Below are 21,556 nucleotides of genomic sequence, written 5' to 3' on the forward strand. Positions count from 1 at the left end.
GGGCAGCATAGGACGAGGCAGCATAGGACGAACGAATTGCTGCCTGAAACAAATGGCGGTAAATATAGCGGCATTAGAGGCGACTGGCTTGAAAGTGGCACTACTGCTTTTTGGAAAAGTTTTTGAGTGCAGAGCCTTTCTATTCAATAGACCCCTCGAAGTGGCCATGAAAATAAATGGCAAACTTGGTAATGAGCACCAAGACAAGGCGTTAAAAGCCCTGTTTAAATTTTTAAAGGAAAAGATTTAATGTATGCCAAGTTTAATTTTTATTTATTTTAAGGAGCATAAAAAGTACGGGTTACAATTGGCTAATTTTCAAGTGTTATAAAATTACCAAAAATAATATATGTATGTATATTTTTATTGCGTTTCTAAAAATTAATAAATTAAAAACGTTTAATTGTTGGCGCATTCCCAACCTTGCGCTTTTAGAATTCTAGAACTAATTAACGTTTGAAATGATTTTATGAATAAACAATAAGCCTATAAAACATACCAAATACGGGTCAAGCATAAAATCTCATTACATAATAGAACACAATCCAGAAGTATCGACGCCACTTTGCACTCTTCTAGTTTTTTTTAGTGTAGCATTACGGAGAGTGGGTTTCAAATCAAATAAATTCTGAACTGGTGGTGGAGTTTTCACTTTTGCAGGCGCTGATGCTGTTGTGACAGCCACTATTGGCGTTGATGCTGTACCCGACTTCGTAAAGCGCGAGGTATTGCTGTAGCTGCTGCCGATGACGGAAATGGAGCTGATGTTAACAGGTGAATTTGAACTGATAGTACTCGTGATCTTTGGAACAAATGTGTTGCCGCTGCACAATACTGGAATCGTTGAAATGGTTTCTATAGCATTGACCTGACCATCAGAGTCGACCGCAATGCCGCCACCACCGATGACGGTAATAGCGGAAGCAGTGGCAGGTTCTGCTGTTTTTTGTAAATTGGATGTTGCATCTGATGTGCCGGCTGTTAAAGATATTGCTGTTATGGTGTTGTTATTATTGGAGGCACTATTATTACTATTACTACTAGTATTCTTAGTGATATTAATTTTTATTTTATTAACTATGCTAGCCAAAGGTAACGCCAGCAATGGTCCCGATGCACTTAAATTGTGAATTTCCTGCCGATCGTTGTTGCCGTCGATGGAAGAATTCAAGTCGTGCGCTTGTTCCAACTCAAGCTCATCAGTCTTAGATTGCAACGCTAGCGATCCCGTCGAAGGTGGTCTATCGAGCGTCACAGGTGAAGCAGACGATGCTATTGTTTGAGTTAGTGTTTCTTTATGGCACCATAAAGAATAAACCAAAGAATATAAAGTCAGCAAAAGAAGGTAGTACCAGGGTCCCATTACTCACCACTACTATCCATATATATTTCGTCTTCGGTTGGCGGCTGCAGAATTACCGTGCCGACATCTTCGAAGCCGTCGTCCTCATCTTCCTCATCTTCCTTGGGCTCTTCTTTAATTTTTACATTTAAAAAAGCAGCCTTTACTGAGTCATCCATTGGCGGCAGTTCCTTCTCAACATACGTGTCCAGATCAGTAAATGGAATGTGGGGTTCCTGTATCTCTACATCCGATTCGGCGGCAGATTCGTTTTGAGATAGCGGTGGTCTATCTTCTTCACTTGAGCTTTGCGATTTTGCGCTCATTTTCTCATCAGTAGCATTAACGGGCACATATTCGTCATCATCATCAACAATTTCTGTTACACTGGGCTCCTCATTGGGCAGTACAATGACATCGTCGTCATCTTCATCAACATTGTTTACCTCTCGATCTTCTACAAATTGAATGAGAAAATTATTTGTTTTTTTATAGGCCGAACTTTCAGCCAATTGTTTTACCTACCGCTGACTTTCTGGTCAACACTTTCCATTTTTATGAGTGCATCAGTGGCATTATCGTCGGCATTGTTTAATTCCACATTTACTGATGTATCAGCTTCGACAGATTTCACGTTTAGTGGGTTCAATGAAGATTTGTAGTCGTCATAGCACAAAGGATGATATATTTTTCCATCCACACGAATGCCTGCCCGTAAGTGCCATTCCTCGAGCTCCTCGTTGTAGAACTGTTCAAACTTCTCGTGGCACATATCGCAAGCGCGATCAACATCATCGGCACTCGCCGCACAGCTAGGCATGGGCGAGTCCATGGAACGTTGATTCGACAATTCGTCCGCAACTTCAGTTTGTAGGAGGGGTGTTTCCATAAAGTTTTTCTCACGTTCATCAATATCTTCGATTTCCTCATATTGCATCCAGTCAGTGAGATCATAATACCATTTGCGTGATGTGGCCTTGCGGGTCGGGTCGCGTTCGCGTCGATTCTGCCGAAAGTGCCAGTCCAAGTGTTGGCTATATTTTATGGTCTGCTCTGGTGGAAAGCGTAGCCCACAGCTGCTGCACTGCATTCCGAGATAAAGTGCTGTTACGACGCCCGACTGGCGCTTCTTTATGGTTTCAGGCTTGTTAAGCTCAACGCGTTTAATAGGCCCAGAAGTTGCGGTCGCTACAGACACTTCTGAGGAACCAGTTCCTTTGGCTGCTTGCGCTGAGTCGTCAATAGTTACTGCTGGTGCACTGACTGATGTGCTAGAAGAAGTCGTGGTACCTATGATGCCTGACGATATGAGCTTTTGAAAAAGCTCATCAATGTTAAGACTAACTGGCAGCTGAACACTTGAAGCTTTTTCAATAAGATGTTTGTCCATATTTGCTATTGTTGGTTGTAATAAATGTGACTCTACTGGCGCATCAGTCTTAATGTAGATCATGTCTTGCACGTGAGTCTTTCCAGCCACTACACCTACAGGTAGGGTGCCAAATCGTATGAAATATTTGCGTCCACTCAAACTGAAGCTTTTGGGCAACCCACCGTAGTCGACCTTCAATAGTTTCCCGTCCAACAATACATAAAGGAAACTGTCCGTAAATTGAAGCTGATGTGGCTCAGTTCCTAATTGAAACGTCTGTACTTTGGCATCTAAAAACAGTGGAACAATATTATGCGCATCCACAATCATGTTGATTTTTCCAGCGACAAGGTCTCGTCGCACCTTGCCAATGTCAACATTGGGCGGCGGACCTTCTGCCTTTAGCACGTGAAGCTTGTTCCCAATGGGCAGAGAAATGGGCGGACCACCGAAGTAGATCTCGTACCAATGATCATCAATGTAGAGCTCACGTGAGGGAAACCCAAAGCGTATGCGATGTAATTGTCCGTCTAGCGTAAAGGTTTTGTACTCATCGTTGAAGCTCAGCGGAAGCGGCTCGTTGTGGTCAATGCAAATAGCACGCTGACCATTCTGAAAGCCGATCTCGTGTGGCTCATCTTTATCCATAAATATTATTGCGACTTGATTATAGAAGCGTATCTCTTTCGTGCCACCGTCGATCGTAATGCTTCGCACCACATCTGTCATGGGATTGTCCAGCGAATTAATCGCCTTGGTCAGCGCTGGTGGCAGCGGAGGTAAGGCAATCATCGAGGGTGGCTGCGGAGGTGGCGGTATATTGCTGGCTGAACCAGCGAAACTTGCTAGTTCAACAGAGGTTACGGATGCTACAACCGGCGCTGTTGTTGTAACCATGGAAGGTAAGCCAGTAAACGGCTGCTGCCAAGGCGTGGCGACTAGCATCCGCATATTTGAGTTATTTACATTCCCCCGAAAACTGCCCACAGAGCGTTTATTGTTACCTCCACTTACAGATGGCGTATGCGAATTGTTAGCCAGCCAAGCAGCACGTTGAACCGTGTCTACCTGTTCACCCCATTTCGAAGGTTTCCGTCGCTTGCTTTCAAGCTTTGTGTTTGACTTTTGCTGTCCACCAGGCTCTTTATCTGGAATTTGGCGCTGTGGGTCGTCATATATAGAAGCTTCACTTCGGAGCGAGCACTCGTTACGTTGAGTCTCGCTGTTTTTCAGCTTGGGTATACGTTTTTTGAGCACCGCATCACGTGCTGCATTACGTTCGCGCGTTTCGTAATTCATTTCATCGGATGCTGGCTCGCATCGATTGGTTCCTTTGAGCTTGCTGTTCTCATTTATAGCCAGTACTTTCTGCAACAGATCCCTGTACTGTTCTTGATTGATGGCACTGCTTTCGTACATTTCCCGTGCTTGTGTCAGTATGGTGCGCACCTTTTCTTCATGAGCCTCTTGAGAGTCATCATTTAACTTCGTTACTCCAAACTGTTGTGGGCGTTGTGTTGTATCGCTGGTAAGTTGACCTGAGAATAATATTTGTATTATTGATAAAAAGTAACGGTTCTTTAGTTCATTAGTTAAATCAAGTTGAAAAGCTAAAGTAGGGTACCCTGCCTTTGAAATGTTTATGCCTGTCTGTGTGTTAGCATGTGCACAGTATAAAGTTGAGACAAAGCAACAACATCAACAGCAGGTGCGGGTAGAGCTTGCGCAGAGATTACATTTATGGCACCAACTTCCTATCCAATTGACTAATCATGATAAATACGGCATGCTCATAAGAAGATATATGCAAAATTGGAGTCAAAAATTCCAAGAATTACGAAGGAAGATTAGGAATTAGGGAAGGAAAATCCAATATACACACTTTCTGCGTATTCACATAAGGCATCTGGGACTAAAATTTGGTGTCGCTATCTTTTAGTCTCTGAGATATAGGCGATTATACGAATGGAAAATCAGGAAATCCCTCACGAGATCAAGAATATATATACTTTTGGGGGTCTGCCACACCTCCTTCTGCCTGTAACATTTTTCAGCTCCCGCAAACCTACTACACTCTTGTACATTTCATGTACAGAGTATAATTAAAATAAAAATTTAAAAAATGTAATTAATTAATTAAATTAATTATAAAATATTTAACACATGCATACAGACATAAGTGTTTATGCACAATTTCAACAGCATAAATTAACATCAGAATCGTGTCTATGCGTGCTTGTATGCAGTTAACAAGAGAGAACGCTACAGTCGAGTAAGCCCGACAGTAAAATACCCTGCACCCTCCACAAAAAGGAAAGATTGAAAAAAAAAATTTTTTTTAAATTAAATTATTAAAAAAAATGAATGAATTAATTTAAAAAAATAAAATAAATTAATTAAATTAAATTAGAATACATGTTTATGTTCAGTTTTAACAGCATACATTTACATCACGTACCTATGCGTGAGAATTACGGAAGTTATAAGAAAAACACGAATTGCGGGGGAGTGGGGGGGAGGGGGGGGGGGGTGTATCAGAAAAAATAAACAAACTCGATCTGCCTAGGGCTTATAGGAACCTTGATACCAATTTTGGTTATCCTAGCTCTTGTACTTACTGAGATCCTTGCGCTCATACAGACAGACGGACAGAGAGACAGACAGACGGACATGACTATATCGACTCGTCTTGTCATCCTGATCAAAAATATATATACTTTGTGGGGTCTGCCACGCCTCTTTCTGCCTGTTACATACATTCGCACAAAACTAGTATAGCCTTTTCAAAGTCTTTCACACTTGATTTAACTTCCAATCAGTTAACTGATTATGATAATATGTAGGTATACATATTTTACACACCTTCTTTACTCAATTTGTTGTTGGTGTGAACAGTTTTGGCTAGCTTAGCGCGCAGTGCATCAAACAATGGATCCTTGTCTTGTGGTGAAATTATTTGCTTTGCGTCCTGAAAATTATAAGCATTTCAATGAATTGTTTTCTATATTTGTAACATTACACTTGCCATTCGATTGTCCCAATTCTCCATAGAATCATCTTCAACCAAAATGACTGAGTTAGTCCCTGACTTAAAATCAGCTGCCGGCATCTCTTTGCGAAGGTCCACGTCTTCACTCCCAAAAAGCCTAATCGTTCAATGTGAATTAGCATTAAAAAATTTAAACTCTTTTGTTTTAACTACTTACGCATCCAGTTTTGATGACCTACTGCGTTTTTGTTGAGGTTGCTCCTCCACTAAGACAGTAGAGGTGCGTTTTTCACTGCTTTGCACATTCGCGGTGTGTAATTTATTATTATTCTGCTTGACATCACATACATTACCCTGTAATAACGTTGTAGTTTGCGCCTTTCCGCTTGATGCACTATTTGACGGTGATGCTGTTGTGGTTACCAGCAATGCTGTTGATAAATGTGCTGTAGATTTTTCAAATTTATTTAGTGGTTTTTGTATTTTGAACGACACTTTTGTAGGCAATTTGGAACTAGTCGCAGTACTAGCAGTTGCAGTAATTGCGTTTGTGATGATTGAGTTGGTGAATGCTGTTGTAACATCCATCGTTGGAAAAGCAGTTTGTTGCAGTGGCGTTAGCATCGTTTCGGCAGTTTCCGAACTGGCAACTATCGGCCGCAAATCAACGTCCATACTTGAAGCCTCTAAGTTTGAAGGATGTCCTGGTTCAAGTATTTTAAATTTATCTAAAAATTTATTTCAGCTGAAGTTGTGTATACAAAGAAACATGTGCGACATATGCTTGGCCTATTAACATAAAACATTCGGAAAATAATATTTATACAAAGAGGAAATCTTTACGATAAAAACGGATGCCAATAACACCACGCACAACAAAATCACTAAATAATTTTAAATCATGAAAATGTTATGAAAAAGCAAAAACTAAAAATGCCTAGAACAAAAAGTGTCGTTCTGAGAATACAAAAAATAAGTAAATATATGTAAGTATGTATATTGGCCTTTAAAAAGAAAGCCAAAGACGACATTTGTTAAATTAAAGAATACATTTATAAAACATTATATGTGTCATGATTAAGATTAATCTATTCATAGTATAATTTTGTAAAATTATTATATATATACATATATATATATAATAATTTATATATATATATATATATATATATATATATATATATATATATATATATATATATATATATATATATATATATATATATATATATATATATATTTTTTTTTTTTTTTTATGTGTTAACAAAAAATAAAACTGCAGTGTTCATTTCTTAATTTTCTGATAATTTATGAACATTCATATACAACAATTTAATTATAGTCTTTCTTACATTTACTCAAAGTAAATAAACCTAAAATTACACCAAAGACGGCACATGGCAATGCTTTTAATTGGAAAATTTTAATAAAAACAATGAAATACATTTAACAATGTTTTTATTACAGTACGATTTTTTATATTTTAAAAAGTTTTCACTTAAAATATATATAGATTTTTTAACGGGTATTTAAATTCAAATATGTTTGAAAATTAAAAAAAAAAATGAGTCAAATTTAAGACGCCTTTAAAAGCTTCTAATAAATAAATTGGCTAAAGAATATCAGTAATTGACAAAATATCTTCGAGTTCTGTAAAACAAATCATTCCGTGCGCTAGTGGCAAAATGATTCTACTATTTGAGCGCACTTGAATACATTTGTTTTATTTGCATTCTAGCAGGTAATATACAATATATTTTGTTAAAGGAGCCATACCACAAACACAATTGACACAATACTCGCGCCCACTTTTAACCACTTTAACATTATTTTTTTACTTGCGAGACCTTTATATTAGGGAAGGCAATTGTCGTCTCGTGATTATCAAAAATACTATATCATACTTTTGACTGTCTTGCTTTTCTTCATGTTACATACATAAATTCATGTAAATCATTATTGAGTTTTGTTTAATTTGTTTGGCATTCACATAGTCTTGAACATAACATTGAAGAATAACTTTTGGAATTTTATAATACAATTTTAAGTGCTAAGCTAATCAATTGGGGGCCAGAATTAAAACAGAATAGTAAATTATATGATAACAAACAACTTGTCGACGTAGCTTAAACGGATATTATGAAATCGTTTAGTTTTTGTAATACGACAACTGAAAATTGGATAAGATAAGCTATAACACAAAAGATATTCCGCAATTAGCTGAAAGTCCATACGGTCTTGTATATAGCTACCCGATTGTTTTCACAATGGATTTCCTGCAGCAATAAGAAGCCAGTAACAACAACACACTCTGGCAAAGCATAAGCTTCTTAAAACTGGCAGAAATGGCTATTTCTATTCATACTAATCAAGAATATAGGGCAGAGACATTTTTGGACAGACATTTTTTTGGTCTAAGCAGTGCTGGGGATGAAATCTACATATTAGGTTTGCGCATTTAGTATAAAACAAAAATCTTTGATATTTAAAAAAGAAAGTAATTTTTCTTTAAGCGTTTAAAATTACATTTTAAATTCAGTTTAATAATATTTAAAAAATTATAATAAAAAAGAAATAAATGAATATTTTTCAAACGAAATAATGGACCTGATCAAATTCAAAAAACTATATTTCTATTTCAATATACTTCTGTTTTTAGCGTTAATTTTCTTAGATATGTTCTCCATTACTATTAATTAGTCTTAATATGCGATCTGACAATGAAATAACCAAGTGTTGAAGAAGTAATCCGTAGCATTTAGCCCACTCTGTTACGACTGCTTCTAAGCCTGAATCAAAGTCAAAACTCACTTATTTAATTTTTTTAATCACAAATCCCAAAAATTTGATGAAAAGGGCTCTTGAATGACAACAAAGAAGGAATAATAAAGCAGCGGGCAGGCTCAACTCTTAATGTGTACCTCTCACCAAAAAGGAAAAAATTAAAAAAAATTTGTATACTCTGCACATAAAATGTACAAGAGTATATTAGGTTTGCGGGAGCTGAAAGTGTAACAGGCAGAAGACGGCGTGGCAGACCCCACAAAGTATATATATTCTTGATCAGCATGACGAGACGAGTCGATCTAGCCCTGTCTGTCTGTCCGTATAAACACCTGGATCTCAGAGACTATAAGAGCTAGAGACACCAAATTTTGCACAAAGATGCGTTATGTGTGTAAGCTGTGCAAGTCTGTTTTATTTTTTTTGATTTTCTCGATATTCCATTCGTATAATCGCCTATATCTCGGAGACTATAAAATCTACGGACACCAAATTTTAGTGCCAGATGCCTTATGTGAATACGCAGAAAATGTGTGATTTGGAATTTCCCTTCCTCCCCCCTCTCCCATGCAAATTTCGATTTTGTCTCAATCCCGTAATTCTTGGAATTTCGAAATACCAAATTCGGGAAATACCTCCAGTTAGTAATTATGTGTCCGTATGCCAAGTTTCATCATGATAGACCGATTTAACAAGAAGTTATAGCCATCAATATATTCGCTACTACAGCGCTGCCCGCGGCTGTTGTTGATGCTGGTGCTTTGGTTGACTGCTAGCATGTTTACACAGACACGAACATACGAGCATAAACATACATACACTCGCATAGACGCAATTGCTTTGTATATGTGCAATTATACACCCCTTACGTGAGTTCGAATACCAAAAGAGGTAAAATCGATCAATTTTTTTTAAATTTTCTTAATTTTTTTAATTTCTATAATTATTCTAAACATACAAGTATGTACAGAGTATTTCAAAGTCGGAACACCCGACTATAGCTTTTTTACATCAATGGCTTGAATTATGATGACTCGGCGTTGGAATACGAAGAAGAAAGCCAACTATCGACACCGATTTTCGAAAACATAAAAATAAATAACAACATCGATAAAACCTACACAACTTCACCTGACTTCATTTGATTCCAACGAGTAGCCGGTAAGGGGTGAGCCACCCGTGTACCATGGGAAGCCCATTTGAAACCAGAGGAGATTGCGCTCCCCCTCAGGCACGTATCCATCGGCCTAAGCTGTTCCTCCTTGGATTGGGGACATTTTTATAGAGTTTTCAGCTCTCACCCAAATACTATTAGTCAGCACTACCGGGAAGAGACATGACCGTGCCGGGAACCTGCTTCCAGCCGCTCTCACGAGGAGAGTATAGCCCCACTACAAGTGGTGTATCACAATTACGACGCGTACCACCTGACTTGATGGTTATACGTGATCCACTTGTGATACCCATTGACTGACCGCCAAAATCTATAGTTAAAACACTAGCATTTACACAGCATCCATAACTACCAAGCAATGGAGATGCTCCTTGAAAACAAGAGAGTACACTACAGTCGAGCAAGCCCGACAATGAAATAGCTTGTACTAACTCCCACACCAAAACTACAATTTTTATACTCTGTACATGAAATGTACAGAAGTATATTAGGTTTGCGGGTGCTGAAAAATGTAACAGGCAGAAGGAGGCGTGGCAGACCCCACAAAGTATATATATTCTTGATCAGCATGACGAGACGAGTCGATCTAGCCCTGTCTGTCTGTCCGTCCGTCCGCCTGTCCGTCCGTATGAACACCTGGATCTCAGAGACTATAAGAGCTAGAGACACCAAATTTTGCACAAAGATGCGTTATGTGTGTAAGCTGTGCAAGTCTGTTTTATTTTTTTTGATTTTCTCGATATTCCATTCGTATAATCGCCTATATCTCGGAGACTATAAAATCTACGGACACCAAATTTTAGTGCCAGATGCCTTATGTGAATACGCAGAAAATGTGTGATTTGGAATTTCCCTTCCTCCCCCCTCTCCCATGCAAATTTCGATTTTGTCTCAATCCCGTAATTCTTGGAATTTCGAAATACCAAATTCGGGAAATACCTCCAGTTAGTAATTATGTGTCCGTATGCCAAGTTTCATCATGATAGACCGATTTAACAAGAAGTTATAGCCATCAATATATTCGCTACTACAGCGCTGCTCAAGCGCTGCCCGCGGCTGTTGTTGATGCTGGTGCTTTGGTTGACTGCTAGCATGTTTACACAGACACGAACATACGAGCATAAACATACATACACTCGCATAGACGCAATTGCTTTGTATATGTGCAATTATACACCCCTTACGTGAGTTCGAATACCAAAAGAGGTAAAATCGATCAAAAATTTTTTTTTTGGTTCTCTTACTTTTTATAGCCTGTACCCAAAGGGTGAAAGGCTATACTAGTTTTGTGCGCATGTATGTAACACACAGAAGGAGGCGTGGCAGACCCCACAAAGTATATATATTCTTGATCAGGATGAGAAGACGAGTGGATATAGCCTTGTCCGTCCGTCCGTCTGTCTGTCCGTCTGTCCGTATGAACGCAAGGATCTCAGAAAGTATAAGAGCTAGAATAACCAAACTTGGTTTCCATATTCTCCTAAGACCGAGAAAGTACGAGTTTGAGTTTTTTTCGATGCACCCCCCCACTCCCCCGCAATTCGTGTTTTTTCTTATAACTTCCGTAATTCTCGGAATTTTGAAATCAATTTTGGTAGGTACATCCAGTTAGTACTAATGTGTCCGTATGCCAAATTTCATCATGATAAGTCAATTCTGAAGAAAGTTATAGCCATAAGTAAAATCGCTGCTCATGCGCTGCCTGCAGCTCTGTCGGCAGCGCTGCCCGCAGCTGTTGTTGTTGTTGCTGCTTTGGTTCAACTTTGTGCTGCATACATACACGCATATAAACACGCATAGGTACGTGATGTAAATGTATGCTGTTAAAACTGAACATAAACGTGTATTCTAATTTAATTTAATTAATTAATTTTAATTAATTAATTCATTCATTTTTTTTAATAATTTAATTTTTTTTTAAATTTTTTTGTTTGTTAAATTTTTTCATTTTTGTGGAGAGTACAGGCTATTTTACTGTCGGGCTTGCTCGACTGTAGCGTTCTATCTTGTTTTAATTTCTATAATTATTGTAAACATATGTACAGAGTATTTCAAAGTCGGGACACCCGACTTTAGCTTTTTTACTTGTTTTTTAATATATTTTTAAAAATTATATTAAATAAATTATATAATTAAATTAAATACAAATTATTCAATACATATATACAAAAGTGGAGACATGTTTATGTACAGTAGTTTCAACAGCATACATTTACATCAGAATCGTGTCTCTCCGTGTATGTATGCAGCACAAAGTTGAACCAAAGCAGCAACAACAACAGCTGCGGGCAGAGCATGGGCAGCGATATTATTTATGGCTATAGAATTGATGAAACTTGGCATACAGACATATAATCACTAACGGGATGTAATTGTCAGTTCAAAATTCCAAGAATTAGGGGGGTTATGAAAAAAAAAAAAACGAATTTCGTTGGAGTGGGGTGTGTGTGTTTGTGTGTATCAGAATAAAAAAATAAACTTGACCTGCCTAGGGCTCAGGGGAACCTGGATACCAAGTTTGGTCACTCTAGCTCTTGTACCTTCTGAGATCCGTGCGCTCATACAGACAGACGGGCATGGCTATATCGACTCGGCTTGTCATCTTGATCAATAATATCTATACTTTGTGAGGTCTGCCACGCCTCCCCCTGCCTGATACACACAATCGCACTGAACTAGTATACGCTCTCACCCTTTGGGTACAGGGTATAAAAACTGATATGATCAGCTCAATTATTTCGTTGTGAGGCAGCAAACATTTTCGATAGAAATTACGGATATCTGCTTCACGTTTTTGTTTTAAGCAACAAAATTAGTTGAAAGCAAACTATGCAAAAAATGAAGTGGAAAACGTAAATGGTAAATCTGTGGCATTACATTATAAGCTTGGTAAGGTGATCTTATATCATTATATTAAAAACTGATGAATAAATAACTTTTCAGTATAAATTGGAACAAAATACCATAATGCGAGCGCTGTTGTCGAATCTGGTCTGTTTTATCAATCGTAATTTGAAAATGGCGACCATAGAAGACATACAGAAGAATTACATTCTTATACAGTATAATGTTTGGAGCATGACTATGGATGAATAAAGCTTATATTATAAGACACATCTGAGGATATATAGATTGGCGCACAGCAAAGTAACTGCTTAATTAGTTTGAATTTTTGCAGAATAAATGCAAACAATATTTAGCCAGCTACTGATTAACTTTACACATCTGTTCAAGGGCGGGAGCGTTTCGCTCACCACAAAAAAGTCGTATAAAGTCGTTCATTTTTATGGCGCACTATTTCGCCTTAAAATGGAACTGAGTTGAATTTGTTGATTTTGTTTTTCATTGATCATATGCATAAATTATTTTTTAAATGCATCGTGCATTATTTAATCAACATTTTAACTTTTTGTCCCCCCTCTTTGGTAAAAGCTGCGTACACCCTTGCATCTGTTCGCATCGTATTCAAAAACTGAGGAACGAACACAATTTTCCAATGCGATTCTATCGCATTATACCTTTGCAAGTATGCTCTTTAAGCTTTCGGGAATTTTTGTATCGAATGAAAATAACAAAAACTGGTGGTTTTACAATTTGTCTACAACAATTATTCATTTCTAAACACATGTCAACACATGTTTTTAAATTATGGACTTTTTAAAAAAAGGTTTTATCCAATTCCTAATTCAATAGTCGGATAACATATTTTGAGTCAATTTTTTTTAAAATTACTCTTAAAATATTATACTTTAAATCTTAAATCCTATATGATTTTTTTGATGACAAAGTAACCAAGTTACACTCGGGGTCAAAAAGAGAAACGTAATACGCGTGTTAAAACAATCCCAGTCAAACTAGGGCTACATTTCCAAATAGGTTTTTCTACCAAACGAAAAATGTTTGATTCGTCTTATTGCAAGTCATAACAAAATCTGCTTACGAGTGCGATTGTCTTTCCATTACATTAAATACATTTTTTTGGCAGCCATATTATATAGTCTACGGTTTTAGTGAAACTTGCGATTTTTGTGATATGTTATCCCTGGAATCAGGGTATAATAATGCACGGAAAATTATTATTTTTTACCTAAGAATTAAAGTAATAAACTCAATTGTAGGTGTTTAGCAAATCAATACCTACAATATTTACCACATCTGTTGTTTTAATATTTCAATCATTCATACTTCAAATTAAAAACAGAAAAATGCAAATTTAAATTAAATAGAACAAGCTGCTCATTGTCAAATTACTCAATGGATAAGAAGGTAAATACCAAATATTCCTTTAGTTTTGCTCTTTGCACTGATTATTAAAAGCAAATATAACCTGCATTCTGAAATGTTTAGAGATGAAACTCGAAATCATTGAACCCAAATCTCTAACCATAGATAACATATCGTTAAAAGCACTACAGATGGATTACGCTCAAGGTGACGAAGCCAGTTTTACCGGTCAAATATCCTTCTAGTCGAATCCTTTCAAATTAGGCTTAATCACTTAGACTTGAAACAATTGTATAACGTTTTAAGTTGTCGAAAATAAACTTCTGTGCTAAGCAATAAAAATATTTCTTAGCAACAAAAAAAATTGTTTTTTTTTTTGTACACACTCAACAAGCCAATTGTGCCGCCATACTGGTATGTAATTTTTGCAAATACTAACTTCTTTGCTTGTATGAACGCCAAGGTTGACTTTGTTGGCTAACAAATGCGAAATTATAGTTAAAAATGTTGTCTTACGTTTGTCTAATTCATTTGAGATTGCGCATGTGCTGACTTCATTAGATGTTGATGACTGCGGCAGATTGCTGTTCCTACGCACATTTCGGATGCCGACATACCTTCCAGAGGCAGGAGAGCGACTACGCGAACGTGTAGGTCTTGAGCTTGATGCCCCGACTTGTGACTTTTGCGAGGTGTTACGTTTTGATTTGGACGGTGAAGTGGCAGGTGAACTTGATTTGCGCTTCATTGGTGTTGGTTGGCCATTAATAACATGATCATTGCGGGAGGAGTACTTTTCACGCAAAGATGCAGGAAAGGATGAACCTTTTGTAGAAGACGATACGGTAGAGCTGCTGCTTTTGCTACGCCTCTCCGACCCGGACGACGATGACGAAGCGTTTGAGCTTTTCGACGCGCTGCGTTTGCTTTTATTAGAACGACTGTGGCCGCTGGAACGTAAAGGCGACTTGCTGCGTGAGCGACTTTGTTTATGCACTGAGTTGGGGTCCTGTTCTGAATTGTTACGCAAGGATTGCAGTGATTGCGCCTGACGTGCTAGTCGAGGATCCCGATGACGGACTGAATTTAGTAAAGCGGAATTCACTGGGTGCACTTTTGGTTTGATTGTAGGTAGCTGTGCGGCGAAGCATGTAATCTGCGTTAACCCATGTAAATCTTAATTATATAATTAAATACACACCTTTTGGGTTGAGCTGAGCATATTAGACATCATTGATGGCGCTTCTGGGCCGACATGACAAATGCCAACTCTATTGTACAGAGCGCCAGTTTGTACCGGTACCGTTCCTAAGGGAGTCTCCAGTTCAGGCGTACGTAGCACTGTTCCCGATCCGGCGAGTGAAACTGACGGCACAGAAATAGAATCGGTAGCCTGTATTAGCTGCCGTTCTTGTTGCTCTAAGTGTTTTTTTGTTTGCTCCAATTCCAATTCCAATTTCCTTTTTTTAAGTTCGAGCAGTTCACGCGTTTTAGCCTGCAGGATCTCTTCCATATCACTGGTGAGTGTAGGATTTACCGGCATGGGAACTATGCCCTGTAATATTCCCAAAAATATTCAGTACAATAATGGTGCTTCTGTAGTTGTGGTACACTTACGGTTTTGAGAAAATCAGGATTAACATGTATTGCCGGATTGACGTGAATTCTGGGCGGCTGCTTAGCCGTAACTGGCCAATTGTTGTCCAAACGCTTAACCTTTACATCAAGTGCATACAGCTTGGATGGAGGGAATACATCGTTCCATGTTTGCCGAAGCGCGTACATTCGTTCGCGAACTTTCTCGAGAACCTGTGATTGGGAGTGTTGCACCTATGATGGTGTAATTTTTCAAGAAAGTAGTTTTACTTCTTTAGTTTATCGCTTACCGATTCAAAGGCGTTTAGAAAGATATTCACGATACATTGTCCAAACAGTTGTACATAGTTGCTTTTTACATTTTTAATAATCGAGTCTATTAAATATAATATAGGTAGTTTGTACTCGGGCGGGACCTGTTGGGATTTATGAGACACGTAAGAATTGGAATTTATTTACTTCTACCTCTCTAGGGACAGTAGATTGGTAGGAGAGGCGTCCTCGTGTTCTTGCTATGCGTGTATCACCGAAGATAGCTGCACAAGTCCAGTTTGCTATAAAATTGTGGTATCTAGTACTACAATATACATAACTCAAAGTTTTTTAAGCTCTTTAAGAGTTTATCATTTGCATTGATGGCACGCTCAAATGTATTTGGTATTCCTTTGGGTTTGAAGCAAGATGAGCTTGGCTCGAGATTGGTGATTTTTTATTAAATTCGTCTTTTATTGAAATGTCATATTTTTTAATTCATATTTTATTTATGGATTTTTTTGTAGTAACATTTTCATTTAAATAAAAGACAATCCGATGAAAATTGTTAAAGAACTTATTTTATTTATTTAGCTTTGTGGTTTACTTTAACCAAGTTAACCAGCTTGGTTTGGATAGTACCTTGTGCTAAGTATCCTATTAAACCATATTTCCTGTTAATATCAATATATCTATAAGGATTTATGTATTTAATTCGGTGAATGTATTTATATTGCACCAAACTTAAATTTATTACGTTTATATAGTGATAAATGAGCATTGACGAAAACAGGGGACACCAGATGATGTTCCTACTAATTATTAATATGTATGGGTTTGCCGCTCAATACTAATACGATATTTTCATAGCTTGTCTTTAAACACAAAAATAAATATCTGATATCATCGTATTTATTAGAATTCCTAACATTCTTTGGACATAGTGATCATGTAGTTACCACAACTGCCGTGCGGCATTTGTACGAGGACTAGGGCTGTTTTATTTATGATAATGCTTTATTTAACCTGGCTGATATGAAACTCCACCACACGTACAATTACGTGTGCATAGTTGATATTTTCTTCCGCCAACATCGTAAGCATGTTGATAAGAGGTTTGCTATTGCAATTTAAGTCCGTTAAGCTGGACATATACTCCTCACCAATGCGGCGCTCATCGTCTCGCAAAGATTGAAATATCTGTTCCATTTCGTATGTTATTGTTTTAGGATTGCTGAATTCCGTACCAGGCAATAATTGTTTTTACGTTTGTGCTAAAAATAAGAGGAAAGAACCATTAGACAAAATATATAACTTTATACCAATATAAAAAACCTTAACCTAATAGTTATCTGCATGTACCCACATACTTATGTATACGCAAATCTATGTCTGTGGATTCATAACACCTATACTCATAATCGTAAACAATCACGCGCATCTATGACATACAACTATGTATGTATATCTATACACGCTACATACATAAAACACATATGTCTGTATTTGTATACAATGAACAAATGAAAAAAGCGAGGGAATGGCAGTGGTGCAATTGTAGGTACAAATTCAATATGGCGTCCTACAAATTGAGTTCACATTTTCAAAACTATGAATATTAGACGTAATTGGTACGAAATACATTTATTTACTTTAGCGTAGTAATAAAATACATTTTTAATAATTTGGTATTTCGTCAATTCATTCTTTTTCTGGAGCTCGATTTGTTATCGTGATATACATTTTATCTGTACCTTCGGGGATCAAAACCCACTTCTTTTGTATTATAAGATTATTGACATACCTTTTTGTATCAATACATTTGAAATAAGTACTTGCGAAACAATCAATTATTACCGTACACTTTTTCACTATAAAATCAAATATAAGAAATTTTCACGTAACAACTACGATGTAAAAATCTTGATTGCTCTGTTTTAGAGATGTGAGCCGAGCTGTAAATCTATTGATGGCACTATTACTATTTATAAAATTGTTCACACTATCCAGTAGGGTTGCAAAAAAGCATAGATTTTTTTTACATCGCCGATTTTTTTTTATTATGATACTGGACTGTTCCCTATGTTTTTTGAGCGAGTTAATAGAATTAAAACGAAATATAAATTTTACATAAATAGCAAAAATAAACAAAAAAAAAAATATCGGAATACAATCGATTGTGTGAAACGTCGACGCATCGTACTTTATTTACAACCCCATTATCCAGGCCAGCAACAAAACCAATTTTGTTTTTCTGCTAAAACGCGCCCATAAAGCATGTGTGTTTCCCTGCAAGTTCCAAAGAATTTAATGATCCCTATACTACTAGACTATTTTACAGTTCATTGGTACGGCCTATTCTAGTATACTGCTCATGCGTTTGGTGTGCGCAGTACAAAACGCATCAGTATCGAATTGAATCTGTTCAAAAACAATTCCTTCTTTCTGATCTTCGTGATTTACGCTGGGATTCCAACCTTCATTTCCCGGCTTCCTCAATCAGGCTTCTGCTTACAAATCATCCTTCTTCGGAGGACTGTCCTTCGAGTTTTATTTTTCTCCAAACTAATTGTCGACAATCTTGACTCTCCTTTCCGTGTAGGTCGTCATAATTTCTCAGTGCGTTACGGAAAAACACGAAATTATCTTCCCCTTCTTCTTAAAAGATGTACAACTGATTATGCACCAGACAATTCTTTTTGGGTTTTATGCTCGACATACATTGAATATTTTCACCTGATCTCAACGGAATTGTCTCTTCCTTTAACACTCTAATTCGCAGTACTGCCATTTGGCGGGGCCAACAAAAAGTTCCATAAAAACGACCAAAAAAATATGTTTAGAATTTGCAAGATTAAAATTTTTTTTTATGCCGCAAGCCTTTGATTTATTTTGATTTCCAGTAATCAGTGTTTAAATAAAGAAAACATTTATGATACTGGTGAGTAGGAAATTTAACTATTATATGATATTCGTTCGTTCGGCATTGCAGGTTAAATTTTTCGGCATTGTTTGCTCTAAATCAGCGATGGGCACGTAGTGGCTCTTTGGGCTCCCAGGGCTCTTTCCGTTATGTTTTGGTAACTGGCGACAGCCAGACGCACAAGCAAAGTACCGATCTCGAGCAAACTTACAATAACAAAATACACGCAGTGTTGTCGCCAGCCAGACGCACAAGTAGATCGATGCAATAACAAAATACACACAGTGTGTGTACGTGTACTGATGATCGATTTGCAATACCCGCTGACGGTCACTTATGCATTGACATTCAAAGTGTATTGACAAATTATAAATTATAGTGTTTCAGTAAAACTTTTATGATTTTCGTCAAGTTATTTACTTATAATCTTACTTATATTTGATTTAAAACTGAACAATGGCTAATGAAATTAATATTTCCGAGATTGAGACGCGGTATTTTTTTGCCAGCAGTTATGTGTGCGAAGCTGTATTTTCAAACATTAAATATATTAAAAATGTTTATAGGAATAAATTAAGTGACGTAAATTTATCAGATGTATTACGAATTGCTTTAAGTGAAGAGGAAATAGACTTCGAAAAATTATTAAATGAATGTTCATAAATGTGATCAAAATTTTTTTCGGTGTACTTTTTTTTCCTAATTTTTTGCTCGCAGTTTATGATGTCCTCATAACCCAAACGGTAGTTTCTGTTGTAGATGTTGTTGTAGGACTCCAAAACTAAAATTTCGTGCCCACCGCTGCTCTAAATTTGTTAGTGATGTTTTCATACTTTTGTATTTGTATACCCTGTACCCAAAGGGTAAAAGGCAATACTAGTTTTGTGCGAATGTATGTAACACACAGAAGGAAGCGTGGAAGACCACACAGAGTATATACATATATTATTGATCAGGATGACAAGACAAGCCATGTCCATCCGTGCGTCCGTCTGTCTCTATGAACGCAAGGATCTCAGAAAGTAAAAGGCTTAGAATAACCAAAGTTGGTATCCATATTCTCTTAAGTCCGAGAAAGTGTGAGTTTGAATTTTTTCCGATGGCGTATGCCAAATTCCAATTTAATCGATTTTACCTCTTTTGGTATTCGAGCTCACGTAAAGGGTGTATAATTGCACATATACAAATTAGTGTTTTAATGACTATGGTTTGCCTTTCTTGCAAAGGGTTTTGCATATCAAAGCCGAGTTAACTAATATGAAAACTTGCGGACGATACGTCGCGAGTTTATTGGTTTCAGAATTAGACTCAAGAATACAATTATAAATTACAATAAGCTAAGCCCGCAGCGTCGCTGCCGCTGCCACAGAGTCGCCGCCGCTGCCACAGAGTCGCCGCCGCTGCCACAGAGTCGCCGCCGCTGCCACAGAGTCGCCGCCGCTGCCACAGAGTCGCCGCCGCCGCTCCCACGAAAGTGCAGCGTTAGCACCTCGTGGGCGGTGTCGGATGTCCGTCGCTGCCAACAGTGCAGTCACCACACATCTTTCGCAACCATGACTCTGGTCATTGGCTTTGCCAAAGTGCTGGGGCAGCAATTGCCAATCGTCAGTGGTTAACTACTCCCCCTCTCGAAGACCGACCGTCCTCGGTCGCGTTTAAATTTTCCAACATTTTCGCAATCTTCTGGGAGTTTCGACGTTTGCTTACCAGCGTACGGAGCCAGTAGATTCCAGCCCCCACAGCGCAAGCCAACAGCATTATGCCGAGGGAAATCGCCAATGTATTTCCGACTGCAACACTGTCTCTAACCTCTTTGATATAGTTGAGGTTATTCTCGCTCAGTCGATGAATGTAGGGAAGGCTGAGAATCGTGTCGTGGCCGCTGATGTTTAGAGATGGTACCGCGGCCACTACCGGGAACCGATTTTGCACGCTCTTGCGATTGAAGTATCGTGTGGCATTTACCGTGGCGTGGGACGCGAAGGTGACAAGGTTTGTTCCGTTCACCTCCGTTGCGGCGCAGTCGTCGTAGGTTAGCACCGCGCTGCGATCGTTTATGATGATGATGCCGTCGTCCACTATGGTGACAGGGTTAAGGTGGCTCGGCTGTGTTTGGCAGTGGGCCGTACCCCCTGCATGGAGGTCTCGTGCGCAGCTACTGTCCTTGGCCCGCTTGCAGAATGTGGCAGTAGTAGTTTGTGAGCAATTCGCCACAGCCAGCATTTGCCCGTCGCAATCAGCAACCAGATTGTCGTGTAGTCGAAGTACGGAACCGCCGTGGGCGACTGGGAAAATTGTTATCCTCCTGCATTGCTTGCTTATTATAGGGAATTCGATTATAAAACTTATTACATTATTCTTACGTTCTAACTTAATATTAGGCAACTTCAATACATCTGTTATAGGGGTCCCTGTAATTTGGTCAGTGAGAATATTCGCAAGATCAGAATGATCTACTATCGCTGGGTTTATTATATTTATCCTTTCTAAAGTTAAAGCAAGCATAAGATTCCCTATTTCTGTCATCATCATCCTATTGCGGTTTGGAAGAGTTTCAAAGAGGTAGCCGGTATCGGCCCGCTTATCCTTAGAGGACTTAATGATTCTGTTTACCGTGTCGGTCAGTTGGTTAATTTTTTCCTGCATTTTAGAGTTTATTGAAATTTTCCTATTGCTTGCAGTGACCAGCTGCATCTGTGTCAGTTCTGTCTTCCTAAAGTCGTCCGCGTCCGGGGTGCCCGCTACAACCTTAAGAGCTGTTCCCAAAAAGTTAAGGCTTCTTACACTGCAATGGTGCACATCGAGAGCAGACAACATGTCCAGTACGTGTCCAGTGTCAATTTCCAGCAGTCTCCTCATGTGGGATTGTGGAAACATATCCGTCAACTTCATAGTCTCCT

At 38.1% G+C, this 21,556-nt stretch overlaps 1 protein-coding gene across 5 annotated transcripts; it reads right to left on the bottom strand.

Moving 5' to 3' along the window:
• Nucleotides 1-252: 252 nt before the first annotated feature.
• Nucleotides 253-17,664, bottom strand: LOC115624980 (pre-mRNA cleavage complex 2 protein Pcf11). Of its 5 annotated transcripts, none has more exons than XM_030519836.1 (12): nucleotides 17,538-17,664; nucleotides 16,760-17,007; nucleotides 15,772-15,897; nucleotides 15,503-15,694; nucleotides 15,087-15,440; nucleotides 14,402-15,020; nucleotides 5,921-6,431; nucleotides 5,740-5,860; nucleotides 5,577-5,682; nucleotides 1,868-4,252; nucleotides 1,371-1,799; nucleotides 253-1,293 (listed from the first exon to the last, which is right to left on the bottom strand). In XM_030519836.1, the coding sequence occupies exons 2-12, from the start codon at nucleotides 16,940-16,942 to the stop codon at nucleotides 527-529; spliced, it is 5,793 nt and encodes a 1,930-aa protein (XP_030375696.1). In that variant the 5' UTR covers nucleotides 16,943-17,007; nucleotides 17,538-17,664; the 3' UTR covers nucleotides 253-526. The 5 variants fall into 5 exon arrangements, with proteins under 5 accessions (XP_030375696.1, XP_030375699.1, XP_030375698.1 ...); XM_030519839.1 differs by having other exon boundaries at nucleotides 5,921-6,134; nucleotides 15,503-15,715; XM_030519838.1 differs by having other exon boundaries at nucleotides 5,921-6,149; nucleotides 15,503-15,715.
• Nucleotides 17,665-21,556: the final 3,892 nt, after the last annotated feature.

Source organism: Scaptodrosophila lebanonensis, unplaced genomic scaffold (genome assembly GCF_003285725.1).
Source record: "Scaptodrosophila lebanonensis strain 11010-0011.00,11010-0021.00 unplaced genomic scaffold, SlebRS2 tig00000061-arrow-pilon, whole genome shotgun sequence".
In the NCBI taxonomy this organism is placed as follows: domain Eukaryota; kingdom Metazoa; phylum Arthropoda; class Insecta; order Diptera; family Drosophilidae; genus Scaptodrosophila; species Scaptodrosophila lebanonensis.

What these genes read in the sequence shown, in the direction of transcription:
- LOC115624980 (XM_030519835.1), bottom strand. Translation starts at nt 16,942, where the DNA reads ATGGAACAGATATTTCAATCTTTGCGAGACGATGAGCGCCGCATTGGT. An exon ending in TTCTAAACGCCTTTGAATCG is followed by an intron (nt 15,716 to 15,771) that starts GTAAGCGATAAA and finishes ACACCATCATAG; the next exon opens with GTGCAACACTCCCAATCACA. An exon ending in AGAATTGGGACAATCGAATG is followed by an intron (nt 5,683 to 5,739) that starts GCAAGTGTAATG and finishes TATAATTTTCAG; the next exon opens with GACGCAAAGCAAATAATTTC.